The sequence below is a fragment of the Myotis brandtii genome, unplaced genomic scaffold, assembly GCF_000412655.1.
Source record: "Myotis brandtii unplaced genomic scaffold, ASM41265v1 scaffold36, whole genome shotgun sequence".
Classification (NCBI taxonomy): domain Eukaryota; kingdom Metazoa; phylum Chordata; class Mammalia; order Chiroptera; family Vespertilionidae; genus Myotis; species Myotis brandtii.
In genome coordinates, this window is record NW_005363836.1 from 663,497 (window position 1) to 683,510 (window position 20,014).

At 44.1% G+C, this 20,014-nt stretch overlaps 2 protein-coding genes and 1 pseudogene across 2 annotated transcripts in view; 2 read left to right on the top strand and 1 right to left on the bottom strand.

Moving 5' to 3' along the window:
• The first annotated feature begins 4,799 nt into the window (after window positions 1-4,799).
• LOC102246033 (histidine triad nucleotide-binding protein 1) lies at window positions 4,800-5,346 on the top strand. Its single transcript, XM_005871906.2, has one exon. It carries the CDS (start codon window positions 4,815-4,817, stop codon window positions 5,190-5,192), a length of 378 nt encoding a protein of 125 aa, XP_005871968.1. The 5' UTR covers window positions 4,800-4,814; the 3' UTR covers window positions 5,193-5,346.
• A 2,259-nt stretch (window positions 5,347-7,605) lies between these two features.
• The window catches only part of ANKRD13C (ankyrin repeat domain 13C), a gene marked incomplete at its 5' end in the record, with an annotated part of 72,793 nt that continues 60,384 nt past the window's right edge, over window positions 7,606-20,014 (bottom strand). The window contains 2 exons of the mRNA XM_005871960.2: window positions 7,606-9,962; window positions 15,126-15,226. Of these exons, the coding sequence (XP_005872022.1) occupies window positions 9,832-9,962; window positions 15,126-15,226 (232 nt within the window). The remainder of the gene's footprint in view (window positions 9,963-15,125; window positions 15,227-20,014) is intronic.
• LOC102246347 lies at window positions 13,126-13,648 on the top strand (annotated as a pseudogene).

Sequence of the window (20,014 nt, forward strand, 5' to 3'; positions counted from 1 at the left end):
ATGCAGGCTTGTGTTGCCTGTTACCTGCTATGGAGCTTTTCAAAATTATAATTTAGTTTAGGGTAATGTTTTAGCAGAATCACTACAATAAGTTGCATGCAGATTAAGAGAGAAGGCTATGTTGCTCTTCTCATTTTTGTGACGATGGGTTTTGGAGATAATCTTCCTGGTAGTGATTACAGTGTCTATGTGGAGAGTATGTATAAATGTTAGATACTTAGGGAAAGAACAAACAGGGCTTCTACTAGAACAGTACAAACTAATTTTACTTCAAGTTGCATCTTACAACTGAGTAAAGTTCTGGTGTGGGTATCACAGAAAATGTACAAGCCAACTTTTCCTCTAGCAAACTACCACTTTCTTTGGTTGAGTTCTAGATTAAGTGCCTCAGGGCCATGCAGTCAGTACTTAAGTTGTGTTTACTTTGGTTATATATGGTTGTTATGGAAATGCTACTGGGACTTTGAAGAGCATCCAGAATGTCTGTTCCTAAGGCTTTATTAGCATAGGTCCTTTCTAAATGAGACTAATTCTGGAGTTGTAGATTTACTCATCTGTTTTACTCAGTTTTAATTTTGTTGCCATTTTCATTTTATGTGAAATTCATTTAGAAATTCTTTAGCAGCCCTAGTGGGTTTGGCTCAGTGGATAGAGCCTCGGCCTGTGGGTTTCGATTCCAATCAAGGGCACATGCCCGGTTGCAGGCTCAATCTCCAGTAGGGGGCATGCAGAAGGCAGCCAATCAATGATTCTCTCTCATCATTGATGTTTCTCTTCTTCCTCTCTGAAAGCAATAAAAATACATTTTTTTAATATAAATTCTTTAGCAAAATAACACACGTGAACCATACTAAATTCTTCATCCGTGGGAATATTCTTAAGAATACATTTATTTTTAAATACATATATATACACTTATTACAATATAAGAATTCACAGAATGATGAACATTTTTTTTATATATTATTCATTTCAGAGAGGGAAATACAGAAATATCAATGATAATCATTGATCAGCTTCCTCCTGCACGCCCCCTACTGGGGATCGAGATCAAGCCCACAACCCGGGCATGTACCCTGACTGGGAATCGAACCTTGATCTCCTGGTTCATAGGTCGACACTCAACCACTGAGCCACACCATCCAGGCCAAACATCCTAATATATAAAAACCCTGGGTCATAACAACCGGTCACTACCAAGGCTCAACCAACCAGAAGTCAGTCCTGTAGGCAGCACTGCTGGGTTGCCATGGCAACCCAGCTGCTGACTGCTGAGGGGGCTGTGAATCAGGGCCAGAGAGAAGCAGGGACTGACCATTGCTCTGTGGCAACTTTTGATCACTTGCCTCTCTATCCCAGTCTGGCCAGCAGCTGTTATAAATGTTTCCCCCCACGCCCCGCGTGGTTCAGGGTTCAGGATCTGGAAGAGGAGCCGCACACAAATGAAAGAGAAGAGACAAGAGATAATTTGGAATTATTGGGGGGCCAGGCGGGTAAGTCCAACTCAAGAGGAAGGACTTCCACTGGTGCTCAGGCCTCACCAACCTTTTATTGGTTTGGGATACACCCATAGCCCTTAGGCAGGCAAGTTCCAGTAACACACAGACTATCTTATCAATAAGGATTCACATGACTATCTGGTGGGGAAGTTGCTTCAGCTACCATTGTCTGGACTAACAGTGGGTGCACAGCTCTGACCTTTGCTAGGGCTTCAAGGGTCACCAGCCTTCTGGGTTCTCTGTCCATACCTCTCTGCTAGTGAAGACAATAGGCGGTTTCCCACATGCCTCCATTTCTCTCCAGGCCTCTACCCGTGCTGCTGATCAGCCCTGCCTTTCTGATCAGGCCCCATTGATAGGCCCAGAGATGCTGACTGGCATAGGAACCAACCAATCAGAACAGAATCTGGGTGCTGTGAGGAGCCAATGGCTGCCTAGGAGGCGGAGCTTTTGACGCTGACTGGCATAGAAACTGACCAATCAGAACCAAATTGGCCTGCAGGGGAGGGCAGTTGGGGGCGAGATCAGGCCAGCAGGGGAGAGCAGTTGGGGCAACTGGGCCTGCAGGGGAGGGCAGTTGGGGGCGAGATCAGGCCGTCAGGGGAGGGAAGTTGGGGGCGAGATCAGGCCGGCAGGGGAGGACCATTGGGGGCAAGATCAGGCCAGCAGGGGAGAGCAGTTGGGGGCAACCAGGTTGGCATGGAAGGGCAGTTGGAGGCGAGATCAGGGTGGCAGGAGAGGGCAGTTAGGGGTGATCAGGCAGGCAGGCAGAGGCAGTTAGGAGCCAGCCGTCCCAGATTGGGAGAGGGATGTCCAACTGCCGGTTTAGGCCTAATCCCTCTGCCAGCAGTCGGACATCCCCCAAGGGGCCCCCAATTAGAGAGGGTGCAGGATGGGCTGAGGGAACCCACCCCTCCATGCATGAATTTCGTGCACCGGCCACTAGTCTTACCTAATAATAGACAAACATGGTATTTGACCGTACCTTCGCTACGCCTCCCATTGGCTAATCAGCGTGATATGCAAATTAAGTGCCAACAAATATGGCGGTTAATTTGCATACTAGGTTCCAAGCGGTGGAGCGAAGTCTGACGGCCCGGGGCCAGAGCAGCGAGGCCTCACACCCTGGTGCCAGGCGGAGCATGGAGGCCTCACGGCCCCGGGGACTGCCGAGCAGCGAAGCCTGATGGCTCCGGGGCGGCTCCAGCCAGAGCCCAGCCAGAGCGAAGGCCTGGGTCCCAGGTGCGGGAGGAAAACCGGTGCCAGCAGCCAAGGGAAGGCCTATTGCACGAATCTCTTCATGCAACAGGCCTCTAATCTAATAAACGAGAAACATGCAAATTGGCCGTACCTCCGCTACACCCACAAGCCATGCCCACCAGCCACGCCCACCAGCCAGTCAGGAGTAAATATGCAAATTAACCCAACTAAGATGGTGGCGGCCATGGAGCTGGAGCAAGCAGGAGGCTTGGAGGCAATGGAGGAAGCCAAGCTTCCTGCCTGCCTTGCCGACCCTGAGCTCTGCTCAAGGCTACAAAGTTTCAATTATAGAAAATAAATAAATCCCAGATACCTGCTTCTAGCTGCCGTGGCCATGGAGCTGGAGTGAGCAAAAGGCTTGGGTTGCCCACAGCAATGGAGGAAGCCAAGCATCCCGCCTGCCCTGGCCAGAAATGGGCTCCACTCAAGGCTACAAAGTTTCAATTATAGAAGATAAATAAATCCCAGAATAAAATAAAAATTAAAAAAGGAGAGGCTGGGAGCTTCGGTCACCGGGGGACTTGGCCAGCCTGAAAACAGCCATCAGCCACTCACCCAGACTGGCCAAGCACCCCAGTGGGGACCCCCACCCTGAAGGGGGTGTGGGAAGCTGAAAAAGGGCCCTCAGTCCCTCACCCAGGCAGGCCAGGCACCCCAGTAGGGCCCCCCACCCTGAAGGGGCTGTGGCCAGCCTGAAAACAGCCCTCAGCCCCTCACCGAGGCTGGCCAAACCCCCATGGGGTGAGGGTCCAAACCAGCTTGCCCCGACCCGTGCACCAGGCCTCTATCTTATATAATGAAAGGGTAATATGCAAATTGACCCTAACAGCAGAACTACTGGGAATGACTGGTCACTGTGACACACACTGACCACCAGGGGGCAGACGCTCAATGCAGGAGCTGCCCCCTGGTGGTCAGTGCGCTCCCAAAGAGGGAGCTCTGCTCAGCCACAAGCCAGGCTGACGGCTGCCAGCACAGCGGTGGTGGCGGGAGCCTCTCCCGCCTCTTCAGCAGCGCTAAGGATGTCCGACTGCAGCTAGGCCTGCTACCTGCTGGCAAGTGGACATCCCCTGAGGGCTCCCGGTCTGCCAGAGGGATGTCTGACTGCCAGCTTAGGCCCGATCCCCCAGGGGAGGGGGCCTAGCCAGCAGGTGGACATCCTCTGAGGGGTTCCAGACTGCAAGAGGGCATAGGCCAGGCTGAGGGACTCCCCCGAGTGCACAAATTTTTGTGTACCGGACCTATAGTTTTTTAAATAATGTCCTTACAAAAATAATTGGGAAAGGTGCTCTTCTTCCTGGAGCTCGCCCATGCCTTTCCCATCTTCCTCTTCCCTGCCCCACACACTTTACCATTAGCTTCCTCACTCCAAGTTCCATGGGCCCTTCCTTTACCTCTGTAACTTGTTTCTATAAGTCCACTTCTAGAAATTTTTCTACCTGTGATTTACCAAATAAATGTTCTCTTATACAAAAAAAAATAATTGGGGAAGTGACATGTTCTCATTCTTTTCAAATATCACTTTGTAAAGGTTATTTTTCCAGTGCACAGTCACTAAATTAGTGATACTAAAATTAGTAACATGGATGTATTTTTTTTAAAAAAGCTAGTTAAATAAAGTATGATGGCCCTAGCTGGTTTGGCTCAGTGGATAGAGCGTCAGCCTGGGGACTGAAGGGTCCCAGGTTCGATTCCAGTCAAGGGCATGTACCTTGGTTGCAGGCACATCCCCAGTAGGGGGTGTGCAGGAGGCAGCTGATTGATGCTTCTCTCTCATCAATGTTTCTAACTCTCTATCCCTCTCCCTTCCTCTCTATAAAAAAATCAATATATATTTTTTTAAAAACTGCAATATTTAAATAAAGTATGATGATTTTTGCATAAGGAATTGAAGGTTAACAGTCACAAAAATGAAGTTAAAATTTGCTTAGATTGTTTTAGAAGACAAGCATGTAGATTTAACTTTTTTACCAGTCAGCATTCAAAAGAGAAAAAGATTTGTTACAGTCTCCGCTCGGGCTGCACCCCCAGCAGCCTTGCAGAAACGAGGCCACGATGGCAGATAAGATCGCCAAGGCTCAAGCCATTTGGCCTGGTGGCGCCATGATCTTCGGGAAGATCATTCGCAAGGAAATCCCAGCCAAAATCATTTCTGAGGACGACCAGTGTCTTGCTTTCCATGACATTTCCCCTCAAGCACCAACACATTTTCTGGTGATACCTAAGAAGCATATATCCCAGATTTCTGTAGCAGAAGATGATGATGAAAATCTTGGACATTTAATGATTGTTGGCAAGAAATGTGCTGCTGATCTGGGCCTAAAGAAGGGTTACGGCATGGTAGTGAATGAAGGCACAGATGCGGGGCAGCCTGTCTATCATGTTCATCTTCATGTTCTTGGAGGTCGGCAGATGAATTGGCCTCCTGGTTAAGCATGTTTTAGGGGTAATTTTCCTTGCTGTTGGCAATGATCAGTTTTGCAAGTTCTAATATGCTAAACAGTACATTTTATTTTTGCCTGTGTACGGAATGATCGAGGAAATAATTTCTAAAACCCATACATAATAAAAAACATCGTTGCATGTTATGAAAAAAAAAAAAAAGATTTGTTACAGGGATTTGACCTTAATTATGGGAGCTGGTTAACCAGTTTCAAATCTGTTTATGGGCTTTGTATGATGCTGGAGGTTGAAGCCTGCAGGCAGTTGAGAAGGGAAGATGGGTAATTAGAGGTAAGAGTAAGTTAGAACCACAAGCACAAGCTGGAACCCACAAGGATGGGCTAGAACTCAGGTCTCATTGCTTCTGACCTGGGTGGCATGGCAGAAGCCAGGATTCTGCATCATGAAGCTAAACTCACACATCTGGCCCATAAGTCTGAGAAGCTGAAGGAAGAGAAGGTGAAGTAACTGCAGGCCTCGCTCTTACCTCATCCAAAAGGGGCCAGCAGGTAAGCTACAAAATTTCTGCTTCACTTCTGCTCTCCAAAACTCCTACACCACCCACCCATTTTCATTAGAGCATCCCAGCCAGTCATTGTCAGCCACCTTTAGTGACCAAGAATGCTATGGGAGGTACAGGTAAGTAAGTGGTGGGGTTTTTTGTTTTTGTTTTTTATTACACAAAGTTTTTTACTTTAGGCAAGTTATTTTCATCTGCAAAACGATCAAATTCAGGAATGCTTTCCAAATACCTTTCTTTAAAATCCTTAGATTTTGCTTAGGTATTTGCAGGTGCTGTGGCAAAAGTGAAATTGTAACTGTATCATTGGTGCCATTATGACTAAAAGTACTATACTAAAATAAGATTATAATTTTAGAAGTTCATCACTAGATAGTACTGTAGAGGGTCACATGACCTAAAATTGCCAAAATACTTGAGGTTACATTTTTAGATGACAATCTAAAATACTACTGCCCCAGATTTCTGACATAAAATGCTTTGTGAAAGTATTAACTTTGCACTTTACAAGTAGTGTAATATCTCCTCTGTCCTTTTGTCTCTTGGGCAAGTTTTACTGTCAGTTGTCTTTGAAAGTTTACAGTTTCCAAATATAAAAACTTTGGTAAGGATGCATTTTCTTAATTTTAGAAAACATGGTTAAGATTCCTCTTGCTGGAGTTAACAGCAGAGGCATAATGTGTTCCATACTAATTAGTAATTCTCTCACTCAATTTTAAAGGCAGGACTTCAAAAATAAATAAATAAAAATAAAGGCAGGACTTCAAATTCACCTAGTGTTCTACTGTAACTTTCTTACTCATGCTATTTGCAAATAAAAGGAACATAAATGAGCAAAAGGAAGCAATCCTTAAGTCAATATGAAAACATTTAGTCCAGACCTTTTTTGTCCCCTTGAAACAGGATCAATTCTGTAGACTTAGTGAAAAATAAGAAGGGGTCACTAAAGATCATTATTCACTACTCTCTCACAAGGTGTGAATTACAAACTGTACATGAATAACACTACAAAAACTCATTTCTATTAGTGTGAGTGGGGCTCAATACCAATTCAAAGCAGAAACAAAGTTGTTTTTCAGCTTCTGTCAGCTATTAGCTTCTCTGAAATGTGTTAACTTCCAGACCATCATATGTTCCTAGGTTCACAATAATCAAAGCATCTGCTTTATGCTTCCTTTTTATGAAATCTGACAATTCTCTATGAAGCAAATTCTCTCTCAGAAATTATTTTAAGACAAGAATCTGACCTTCTTTTGATGCCACACTGTTGGCAGAAATATTGAGCTCTTCAAAATAGCCATTTAAGGTGACTATTTCATAGGCACCCAAGTTTTAATTTTCTTCAATCACAAATAGAAGACATAGAATTTTATGGACCTACACTACAAAATCTAGATTTTCATGTGGGATTATTAAAATACTAGAGGCCTGGTGCACAAAATTCATGCGCAGGGGTGGGGTGTCCCTCAGCCCAGCCTGCACCCTCTCCAATCTGGGATCCCTCTGACATCCCTCTCACAATCCGGGACTGCTGGCTCCTAACCGCTTGATGGCCTACCTGCCTGATTGCCCCCTAACTGCTACCCTGCTGGCCTGATGCCTAACTGCTCCCCTGCCAGCCTGATCGCCCCCAACTGTCCTTCCCTGCCAGCCCAATCTCCCCCAACTGCCCTCCTGTGCTGGCCTGGTCACCCCGGTGGAAGCCGTGCAGAGCAGCAGCGGGATCCGCCCCCACAAGGGCCCGCGGTAATTGCGGTGGCCAATGCTCGGAGCAGCCTGTTCCACCCCTGCTGTGCGTACCATCTTTATTATATAGGATATGCTGTTTTGATTTAGTTACTTGAAACACAGAATATCACTTCATTCATTAACTGGATTAAAAGGCACATTTTGAAAAGTTTAATGTGAAAAGTTTATTTGCATTAATAACTCCTTGTTTTCACCATTATAAGAGATACTGACATATGCTTGTCCTTTATAATCAAATAAAAGACATTTGGAATGGATCATCTCTTTCTACTATCCTTTATGAAAGAAAAAGTTAAGAGTTAAAAACAAAATCCAAGTGCAAAAGTTTTCAGTAGTCTTCCTACCTCCAGTGTACCCCAGCAAAATATTCACAGCTTTTAGGAAATTGTTAAGTTCCAAGTTGCAATTTTCCATGTTTTTTTCCCCCACTAAATTGTCTGTACTTGTGAAAAATCTATAGTATAATCCTGAAAATATAACATATTCCCAAAGAGTAAGGGAGCCTAAAAGCAACAGTGATAACTACCATTCAGTGTCTCAAACCTCACATAATTACTGACAAGATAATTCAATTTCTAAGTCACTTGATCTATAAGGATTCCCAAAATAATTGGGATCAACTTGTATTTAATAAACCTAGTCTGGGTTTCCAACTCTTCTCACAAAATTCAACAGACCCACACCAGGTAGTAATTGGCCTTTGAATTTTTAACTATGATTATTTTTCTTTATTATAAAATGTATTTAATAAAATGTCAACATATGCAATTATGTTATCAGCATGAAAGATGCAGCTTTAAAGATGTTTATTATAAAAATTTTCTTATGATTGATGCTTTGGATTTGTAAATAATCATCTTTTCAATAAAGGTTTCTAAACTCATTCAAATTAATTAAAATTCTTGAAAATGTTTAAATTACGGGTCACTCTAAAAAACCTGACAAATGCATTCTCACACATTCATCAGGATACATTTAAAAAGCATTTCTTTAGCTAATTTCTTAAATACAACATAACATATTATGTCTGTTATACCTTATTCTCCCTAATTTATTTTCATTCTTGGACCATCAAACCATCTTGGAATAAACATGAAAAATTTTAAGTGCGAAAATGAGTAATGCATGATTTTTTAACACTTTGAAGATAATTAAAACCAATAAATATTTTCTTGTGACTTAAAAAAATAAACAGTAGGAATTATCAATCTTGTGTACATTTTTGGAATTTAACTTATAACAAATATATTCTGTTAGCATATAAAATGTTTTTACCTTACTTTGAAAGCATTAAATATGTAGGGAGTCCAAAATGTGAGTTGTTTAAAACTGACATGAACACTAAAAACAAACAAAATAATCAGAATGATGTGCAGTTATTAGGAAGCAAGTTTAAAATTTTGGAATATTTTTAAAGTGCTGAGATTTGGAAGAGGACTATCCTTAAACATGCTAGTCATATCCTATTATGAACACAAAAAAGGCTTTAAAACTCAAGTTTAGAAAAAAAAAAAATAGAGGTTCTATGAAAGGAAGATTAGTAACAAACATTTACCATTGAAGAAAGAATTCAGGTAAAAACAAATAGCACCACAATGAATTGCACTAAGGTGCTAAAGGAGGTACCTTATTCCCTGCAGAGTGAATGCTCCTTCTGAAATGTATTGCAACATATAAATGCAATTGTTTAATGGTTACCATTTGGTTCATTCATCTACAGAAAACTGCATTCCTTTCTAGTTCATCATATTGAACAAACATTCAAATTACTGAACTATACATAAAGTTACATAGTTTACATTTTATGAAAACAAAGTTGGAAGGAATATTTATAAATGTCACCTTGGCCGGCCGTAGGAGGTTGGCTGTGGGAGCGCACTGACCACCAGGAGCAGCTCCTGCGTTGAGCGTTTGTCTCCTGGTGGTCAGTGTGTGAATATAAGATGACAACTGTAAAGGGCTTCATATCTCTTAAGACATTTAATTTATGTTACTGGTCCAGGAGTGTTTTAGATATAACTATAGATATAGATATAGATATATATGCATATATATTTCAACAAGAAGTGTAAAAATTTTTAAAAACAAATCACAGCACTCATAGCTGTTTTACATAAGAAGTACTTAGGGTCATTAAGGTGTCAAACTATTACACTATAATATGTATATATTTAAAAAGACTGAAAATGGCACATCAGGAAACTTATTAGAGGCCCATTTCATTATGTCATATCACTGATGTGTCAGTTCTATGAAATTCCCTTTTCTTCACTGAAAGCATCTGTCCCTCCTACTGCGCCTCCCTGTGGGGTCTCTGCACACTCGTGCTTTCCTTGGTGAGATGGCGTCATGCTCGCGTCATTAGAGATCAGGAAAACGGCTCGGGTCTTCCTTGTAGTCGTCAGGTATAGTAAAGATGGAGCCGTCAAACTCATCATATCTGAATTCCTGAAAAGTCACAGTGGCTGTGATCGTAGGAAATACAGGTATATCTAGAGAGAATAATCAATGATAATAATGTAAAATGAAATGTTAATCTACTTATCTATATATATAAGAGCCTAAGTGACTGTTACAACTGGTCACTATGACACGCACTGACCACCAGGAGGCAGACGCTCAACGCAGGAGCTGCTCCTGGTGGTCAGTGCACTCCCACAGCTAACCTCCTGCCGCCAGCCAGCCAGCCAACCTCCTCGGTCCCTCCCCCGGCTGGCCAGCCAACCTCCCGCTGTCCCTCCCCACGGCTGGCCAGCCAACCTCCCGCGGTCCCTCCCCCCCACCGGCTGGCCAGTCAACCTCCCGCGGTCCCTGCCCCACAGCTGGCCAGCCAACCTCCCGCGGTCCCTCCCCCCCACCGGCTGGCCAGTCAACCTCCCGCGGTCCCTGCCCCACAGCTGGCCAGCCAACCTCCCGCGGTCCCTCCCCCCGGCTGGCCAGCCAACCTCCCTCGGTCCCTCCCCATGGCTGGCCAGCCAACCTCCTGTGGTCCCTCCTCACCCCCCCAGAATGGGCGAGATGGCCCTGATCGGACCCAATCGCCGGCCAGGCTGAGGGACCCCAACCGTGCACAAATTCGTGCACCGGCCTCTAGTAAACTAAAAATACTATTAAGAGACATCCATACTCCTTAAATTAAAAAAAGAAACATTATTCAAGCACCAGACCAATCCTACCTAATGTATGTTTATTACTGAGTATGATGCTTTGGGGAAGGATTTAGTTATTGGTTATGTGAGAATAAACAAATAATCTTTTCTGTCAAAGAAGAGAGTTTTGGCGGCTGCCATTTTGGCTCCCATGAGGGGCTGCCATTTTGAAACAGCAAAGGTCAACCCCTTTGTTTAAATTAGCCAATCGTGCAAGAGTATGAGCCTAAGCTCTTCCAATCAAGAGTGAGGAACAGATTACGTGTGCCAGGCATGAGAGCCTGAGCAGACCGCCACCCAGTGTGCACGTGCTCCCAGACCATGTGAATGCGCACCCTCCTGCAGGAGTGAAGATATTTGCCTTGCTGCCTGGCTCTCGAGTGTGCTTTGTGTTTTACCAGGAGCCCTGATTTTGGGGGCTCGCCTTATTTCTAACAGTAAGAAGAGAAAGACACGGAAGCATCAAAAAACTCAAGTTTCAATTGCTTTCCAATCTAACATATAATGCCAGATTCCACCAGTCTTTTTATTTTCCTTCAGGCAAAGGGACAGCTAGCTATATTTGTAATTTTTGCAATATGATATCTTTTCTTCAAATTATAGTATATATATTATTCGGACTCTGAGCTAATTTATTTTCATTCTAAAACAAAATACATGAGCCCTAGCCAGTGTTGCTCAGAGGTTAGCAATTGTTGGCTCACAGATTGAAGGGTTGTGGGTTCAATTCCCAGTCAAGGGCATGTACCTGGGTTGCAGGTTAGATCCGAGGCCCTGGTCAGGGCATCTGAGGGAGACAACCAATCGATGTGTCTCTCTCACATTGATGTCTCTCTCTGTCTCTCTCCCTTCCTACTCTCTAAAAAGCAATGGGAAAAAATATCCTTGGGTGAGGATTAACAAAACAAACAAACAAAAAACTTAAACATAATTAACATAAAGATTACACAAAGAAATCAACATAAGGATTACACAGTTTCCAGTTATTTCTGGGAGGGAAAATCATTCATTTGTGCCTATTATGTGCAGATGCTGTTCTACCTAATTCCAGGTATCAGCAAAGTAAAGCCCATTGCCTGGCCTCTTTTTGTGAGGCTTGTGAGCTAAAAAATGATTTTCTATTTTTAAATGGTTAAAAGAAACACCAGAAAGTAAAAATATTTGTGTCTATAAAATTACATGAAATTCAAACAGATCATCACAAGATGGCCACCCCCACATTGTCACAAGATGGCTTGCAGGGAAGGGCAGTAGTTGGGGGCAACCAGTCCTGCAGGGGAGGGCAGTTGGGGGCAAGATCAGGCCTGCAGGGGAGGGCAGTTGGGGGCGACTGGGCCTGCAGAGGAGGGCAGTTAGGGCTGATCGGAACGGCAGGGGAGCAGTTAGGTGTTGATCGGGACAGCAGGGGAGTGGTGAGGGGGTGATCAGGCTGGCCGGCAGAAGCAGTTAGGGGCAATCAGGCAGGCAGGCAGGTGAGTGGTTAGGAGCCAGCAGTCCTGGATTGTGAGAGGGATGTCCCACTGCCAGTTTAGGCCTGATCCCTGTGGGCCATCCCCCGAGGGGTCCCAGATTAGAGAGGGTGCAGGCTGGGCTGAGGGACACCACCCCCCAGTGCACGAATTTCGTGCACCGGGACTCTAGTAATAATATGAGTATCAATAAGCACAGTAAAGTGTGGTTTCAGTAATACTGATCGAAGCAAGATAAAATAGATCTGAGGAATTATATCAAGGTTATATTCACTATATGTTTATTTTTCTCCCCCACTAGAATGTAAACACCTAGAGGGCAGGGATTTTTACTAACTCTCACCCTAGAAAAGCATCTGGCAAGTAACAAGCACTGGTTAAACATTTGATGTCTGAATTGATGGATGGTACTGAAGACTCTCCTGAACAAAGCCTAAAGTCAGTAGAGAAGGGAGTTAAATTTCTCCTGAAGCTTAAATGTATGCTAAATACAAGCCTAAACTCCAAAAGAAACTTCTAAGTCTCTTGTTTCCAGTTTTCTGATATAGTTAAGAAGTTAAATATGAGATTTTACTATTGTTAATGATCATTATGATAAAATTAAGTTTAAATATTTGAAAATAACCCTAGCTGGCCCTAACCGGTTTGGCTCAGTGGATAGAGCATTGGCCTGTGGATTCAAGGGTCCCAGGTTCGATTCCGGTCAAGGGCATGTACCTTGGTTGCGGGCACATCCCCAGTAGGGAGTGTGCAGGAGGCAGCTGATCGATGTTTCTCTCTCATCGATGTTTCTAACTCTCTATCCCTCTCCCTTCCTCTCTGTAAAAAATCAATAAAATATATTCTAAAAAAATTTTAAAAATCATCATTCTCCCCTTTAAAAAAAAAAAAGAGCCCAGTGACTGAGCCGCCGACGAGGACTCAGCAACCTCCCCCTTGAGCCCCCCTCACTTCCCGACACTCCATCCCCCCTGCCCGCCTTCTCCCGCCGCAGCCTTCCGCAGGCCGTTTCCACCGAGGAAAAGGAATCGTATTGTATGTCTGCTATCCAGAACCTCCACTTTTCGACCCCTTTGCTGATGCAAGTAAGGGTGATGACCTGCTTCCCGCTGGCACTGAGGATTATATCCATATAAGAATTCAACAGAGAAGCGGCAGGAAGACCCTTACTACTGTTCAAGGGATCGCTGATGATTACGATAAAAAGAAACTAGTGAAGGCCTTTAAGAAGAAATTTGCCTGCAATGGTACTGTCATTGAGCATCCAGAATATGGAGAAGTAATTCAGCTGCAGGGTGACCAGCACAAGAACATATGCCAGTTCCTCGTCAAGATTGGACTGGCTAAGGACGACCAGCTGAAGGTTCATGGGTTTTAAGTGCTTTTGGCTCACAGAAGCTTAAGTGAGGGTTTCTTTGCAATGAGTAGAATTTCCCTCCTGTCCCTTGTCACAAGTTTAAAAACCTCACAGCTTGTATAATGTAACCATTTGGGGTCTGCTTTTAACTTGGACTAGTGTAACTCCTTCATGCAATAAACTGAAAAGAGCCATGCTGTCTAGTCTTGAAGTTCCTCATTTAAACAGAGGTCAAGCAGTAGGTGCCTGGCAGTGTCCAGCCTGAAACGGAGCAATACCGTGATGTTTCAGCCAAGCCCATGTCTGGCCAAAGCTCCTCACCAGAGTTCCCTGCCCTCAGAGAATGTCACCGCCTGAACAGCCTTCCGTGAAGCTGAGAGGAGAGGGGTAAGGCAGCAGCGGCATGTGTACCACTTGAGGGAGCCTTCCGTAATCACAGATCTACACCTGCAAGTGATGGAGCTTAGAGCAAGCAGCCTGCCACCTTCCCTCCAGTGAGGTGTAAGGACTTGTGGCTTGCCACCAAGGTCTTTTTGACCAGACAGATCCTAGCTAATTGTTGTCCAAACACCGTAATTTGAGGCCAACCTTCTTATCAGAGTTAAACTTTTGACAAGGGAACAAATTTCAAACTGAAGTGTCAGTCGTGTAGCTAGCTATAGAGCTTGCAACTTCCTAGCAACAGCGGCCCAATGCCATGTGAAGTAAAAAAAAAAAAAAAATATTTTTGGTGTGTTCTTTTTTCCCTACTTCAGTTTTAATGTTATGTTATGTATTTAAACCCTTACTTAAATAAAACTTGTTTTCAGGGGAAAAAAAAGAAAGAAAATAACCCTAGCTGGTTTGGCTCAGTGGATAGAGCATCGGCCCATGGACTGAAGGGTCCTAGGTTTGATTCCGGTAAAGGGCACATGCCTCAGTTGCAGGCTCCATCCCTGACCTGGTCAGGGCATGTGCTGGAAGCAACCAATCGATGTCTCTCTCACATAGATGTTTCTGTCTTCCCCCTCCCTTCCATTCTCTCTAGAAATAATCAATGGAAAAATATCCTTGGGTGAGGATTACCAAAAAAATAAATATTTGAAAATAGAATGTATGATTATTACTTTATGTGAAATAGTGACTCCAGAAAAATTCCCACTGTTCAGAAACTCATTATCACAGTGCATCATAAGTTCACCCACACCCTCTTGTATGAAGTATTTGCATATCCCATACATTTAATTTAAATAAAGTAGAATTAGGCCCAACCAGCATGACTCAGTGGTTGAGCAACAACCTACGAATCAGGAGGTCAGGGTTCAATTCCCGATCAAACTACATAACCAGTTGCAGACTCGAATCCCAGTGTGGGGCACGCAGGAGGCAGCCGATCAATGATTCTCTCTCATCACTGATGTTTCTAGCTCTCTCTCTCCCTCTCCCTTCCTCTCTGAAATCAAGAAAAATATATTTTTTTTAAAAAGAAAAGGAAGAAATCTAGTAGAATTAAAACTATAATCAGGCACTTTATATATTTGACAAAGGATGAATATCAAAGCATTTAATTACAGAAAAACTTTAAAATTTTTTAGCAAAACTTAGAAATCCATTTTCCTTCAAATCATATTTTTACTAAATGTTAGTAAACAATAACATATTTCTAGTAGACACGGAAATTATAAGCAATTTTTCTCTTACCTAGTTTTACAGGAAAGCCTGGAGGAAGCTTCATTTGAACAAATTCTCTAAGCTTGTTAAAGTGCTTGAAGGGAGCTATTACTTCCAAAACATTCAATATTCTGAGAAATGGAAAGAGAAAAAAAGTTTTCATTTTTCAAATGGATTTCTTTGTGTCCTTATGTTGTTTTATAACCATAAGCTTCAAACTTAAGGATGAGGAAATGATACCTCCTTCCTCTTGAATTTTTTATTATTATTATTCTTTTTACCGTGTCAGAGTTTGTAACTTTTACCTGTTACAGTACAAGCATAATTTCCACAGTTGTTTGATTTTAGGTCCATATTTAAATGGATTCAAGGCTTCTTCTTCCTGAAGTTTATACATTCCAGAATTCTTTAAGTCGCTTCACTATTTAGGTATCTAAATTTCACTGCTAATTTTTTGTGTGTGAAGTGCTTTTATGTGCTCAGTATCCCTTGATTTCTTTCAAATTTAATAAATTAGTGTTTTCTTGCATACTTAAAAGGAAATTTTGCTGGCATAAATTTCAGTTTATGTTTCTTCCCCTCTGAACTACAATTTCATGTCTCCTAGCATTCAGTACTGCACTAGTCATTATACTGCAGCTTCCTCTTTTCATTTTTTTGGTTTGATGGATTTTACTTTTTAATTAAATCTTTATTGTTGAAAGTATTACATATGCTGCCTTTTCCCCCCATTGACCCCTTCTAGCCCACTCCTGCCCCCCACCCAAGGCCTTTAGCACCCTATTGTCTATGTCCACTGGTTATGCATATATGTATACAAATTCTTTGGTTGATCTCTGCCACCCACCCCCTTTCCTCTGAGATTTGATGGATATTATTTTCAAGTAGTAGTATTTTTCTTTCAAAAATGGCCCACTGCTGCTATATTTCTTGAATACTTCTTTTTTAATTGCCTTTATATTTAAATGACATCTTAGCCAGATATATTATCAGATCACACTTCCTTTGCCTCAGAAATGCTAAGATGTGAAAAAATGTAATGCCAGGCTGTATTTCAGACCCTTTTTGCCTGAATGCCATTAGACTTCAGAGAGAGGGGAAAGAAAGGAAGAGACAGAAACATCAATATAAAAGAGACCACCAATTGGCTGCCTCCTACAACCCAGGCATGTGCCCTGACCAAGAATCGAACTGGCAACATTTTGGTGCACCAGATGTTCAACCAACTGAACCACACCGGCCAGGGCCATTAAACTTCTTTATTAAAGTTTAAGTCAAATAGTTTCATCAGGATAATTATTGTTACTAATCATTCTTTTATCAAATTTTCTTGGACCCTAACGTTATGCTACAGATTCAGTTTTCCTTACAGAGAAACTTTCTCTTATATTTAGAATGGTATTTTGGTTACATTTTGGAAGCTCTCTGTATCAGTGGAACATTAAGAATACTTGTGTTGAACCATCTCTGTCTCCCATAAATATTACTTCTCTGATTACTTTAATCTATTCTTTTACTGCATTCACTATGAACTAACAAAATTTAATTTTTTGCCACATATATTCTGTTCATTATTGTTTCTAAAGTAGCTGTTTTGCAACAGTGATATTTAGTGCTTAATTTATTTCATTACCTTTACAATCTCCTTTTGATTTCATTCTATTGTCATCTCATCTAGAGTGATCTAGTTATTCATTTCATTATTTTTATGGTTTTCAACAGCATTTACAAAAAATTTATTCTAGAATGAATTATTTGTCTGGCTTTTATATGCTATGTTCCTTTTCAACGTTTTTTCAGGGGACACTGTTATAAATGCCACACTTATAAGTTCTAATATACCCATTTTTTCATATATTAACATCTCTGAAATTGGGATAACTCCTAAAGCTGATAATATCCTATAATTAACCACATTTTTCTTAATTAGAATATAAAACTGATGCATATTTTTATTTGCATCTCTCTGATGATCAGTGACTTTGAGCATTTTTTCATATGTCTCTTGGCCATCTCTAGATCCTTTGCCCATTTTTTAATTGGATTGTCTTCCTTTTGTTGAGTTGTATGCATAGATTATGTTTTGGAAATTAACCCCTTTTCTGATGTATCATTGGGGAGTATGTTCTCCCATACAGTAGGTTCCCTTTGCATTTTGAGGATGGTTTATTTTGCTGTGTAGAAGCTTTTTGGTTTGAATGCAGACTGGTGTAGCCACTATGGAAACCATATGGCATTTCCTTGAAAAATAAAAGTGGAATTGCTGTTGAAGCCAACAATCCCACTTCTGGGAATATATCCTAAGAATCAGAAAACATCAGAAAGAATATTTGCACCCCTGTGTTCTTAAAAGTGTTATTTATTTACGACTAGAGGCCCGGTGCACGAAATTCGTGCACGGGATGGGGGGTGGTCCTGTCAGCCCACCTGCAGCCTCTCCAATCGGACATCCCTCTCACAATCCTGGACCGCCGGTTCCTAATCGCTCGGACATCCCTCTCAATCCTGGACCGCTGGCTCCTAATCGCTCCCCTGCCTGCCTGCCTGGTTGCCCCTAACGGCTCCCCCCTGCAAGGCTGATCACCCCTCACTGCCTCTGCATGCCGGCCTGATTGCCCTTAACTGATCCCCCTGCCGGCCTGGTCACCACTAACTGCCCCCCTGCCGGCCTGGTCGCCCACAACTGCCCCCCTCTGCCGGCCTGGTTGCTCCCAACTGCCCCCCCACTGGCCTAGTTGCCCTTCACTGCCCCCCCTGCCAATCTAATTGCCCCCAACTGTGCCGGCCTGGTTGCCCCATACAGGCTGCTGTTCAGTTGTTTGGTCGTCCCTCACTAACACCCCTGCCGGCCTGGTTGCCCCATACAGGCTGCTGTTCAGTTGTTTGGTCGTCCCTCACTAACACCCCTGCCGGCCTGGTTGCCCCATACAGGCTGCTGTTCAGTTGTTTGGTCGTCCCTCACTAACACCCCTGCCGGCCTGGTTGCCCCATACAGGCTGCTGTTCAGTTGTTTGGTCGTCCCTCACTAACACCCCTGCCGGCCTGGTTGCCCCATACAGGCTGCTGTTCAGTCGTTTGGTCGTCCCTCAATAACACCCCTGCTGACCTGGTCGTAGGCAGCCATCTTCTGAGGGCATGAGGGTTAATTTGCATATTACCTCTTTATCATATTGGACTAGAGGCCCAGTGCACGAAATTCATGCACTGGAGGGGGGGGTGTCCCTCAGCCCAGCCTGCACCCTCTCCAATCTGGGATCCCTCAGGGGATGTCCGACTGCCGGTTTAGGCCCGATCCTAAACTGGTAGTCAGACTTCCCTCTCACAATCCGGGACTGCTGGCTCCCAACCACTCGCCTGCCTGCCTGTCTGATCGCTCCTAACTGCTCCCCTGCCGGCCTGATCGATGCCTAACTGCTCCCCTGCTGACCCGATTGCCCCCAACTGCCCTCCCCTGCAGGCCTGGTTACCCCCAACTGCCCTCCCCTGCCGGCCTGATCGCTCACAACTGCCCTCCCCTGCCGGCCATCTTGTGGTGGCCATATTGTGACCACATGGGGGGCGGCCATCTTTGACCACATGGGGGCGGCCATTTGTGCGAGGGCATGACAGTCAATTTGCATATTACCTCTTTATTATATAGGATAGCTAAGATCTGGAAACAGCCCAAGTGCCCATCAGTAGATGAGTGGATAAAAAAAGCTGTGGTACATTTATAAATAGAATACTACCCAGCTATAAAAAAAAAAGAAGGATCTCTTATCCTTTGAGACAGCAAGTATGGACCTGGAGATTATTATGCTAAACAAAATAAGCCAGTCAGAAAAAGACAAATATCACATGATCTCACTTATATGTGGAACCTAATGAAGAAAATAAAATGACAAACAAAAAAGGTCCAGAGACATGGAAGCATGCAACAGACTGAGAGATCTCAGAGGGTAGGGAAGAGGGGTAGAAGAAAGAGATTAACCAAGTAACTTATATGAATACTAGTGACCTGATGCACGGATTTGTGCACATTGAAATGAAATTAACTAAAAGATGGCCAGTGGGGCAGGAGTGGGCAGGATTGAACTAGATGGACACGCTCTGGAGCCAACCTCCCGTGGTCCCCCCCAGCTGGCCACACCTAAGGCGGCGCCTCGGCTCAAAGGGCATCTGCGCAGTGAGCGGGGTCCCTCCAGCAGGTGGGGTCCCTTGGCCTGGCCTACAGGTATCGGGCCGAAACTGGCTCTCCGACATCCCCCGAAGGGGTCTCGGATTGCGAGAGGGTGGTTCTCAGGTGACACACCCCAGAATCAGGTTCCGTACTCTCTGGTTCCGGGTGCATCAACCAAGAACTGCAGCTGCCAAGTCAATGCAGCTCAGCATCTCCTGCATTGAACGTCTGCCCCCTGGTGGTCAGTGCACATCATAGCTACCGGTCAGATGGTTGAACAGTCAGAAGGTTGATTAGGCTTTTATATATATACTAGAGGCCCGGGTTGAACGTCTCCCTGGTGGTCAGTGCACATCATAGCTACCGGTCAGATGGTTGAACAGTCAGAAGGTTGATTAGGCTTTTATATATATACTACTGCCTGGTTGGGAGGGCCGATTGGGGAGTTGGGGCACCGCCCCCTGTCATGCACAGAGCAGGGTGGATCGGGAGGTTGCAATGTTGCAATGAGTCACGCTCAGGGTAGGGCCGATTGGGGGGTTGGTGCACCGTCCCCTGTCACACTCAAGGCAGGGTCGATGGGGAGGTTGCGGCGCCACCCCGTCACGCACAGAGCAGAGCCAATCCGGGGGTTGGGGCGCTGCCCCCTGTCACACACAGAGCAGGGCCCATCAGGGGGGTTGGGACACCGCCACTGTCACACTCAGGGCAGGGCCGATGGGGAGGTTATGGCTCTACCCCATCACACACAGAGCAGGGC

Excerpts from the sequence above, each read along its gene's own strand:
- LOC102246033 (XM_005871906.2), top strand. The coding sequence starts at position 4,815 with ATGGCAGATAAGATCGCCAAGGCTCAAGCCATTTGGCCTGGTGGCGCC.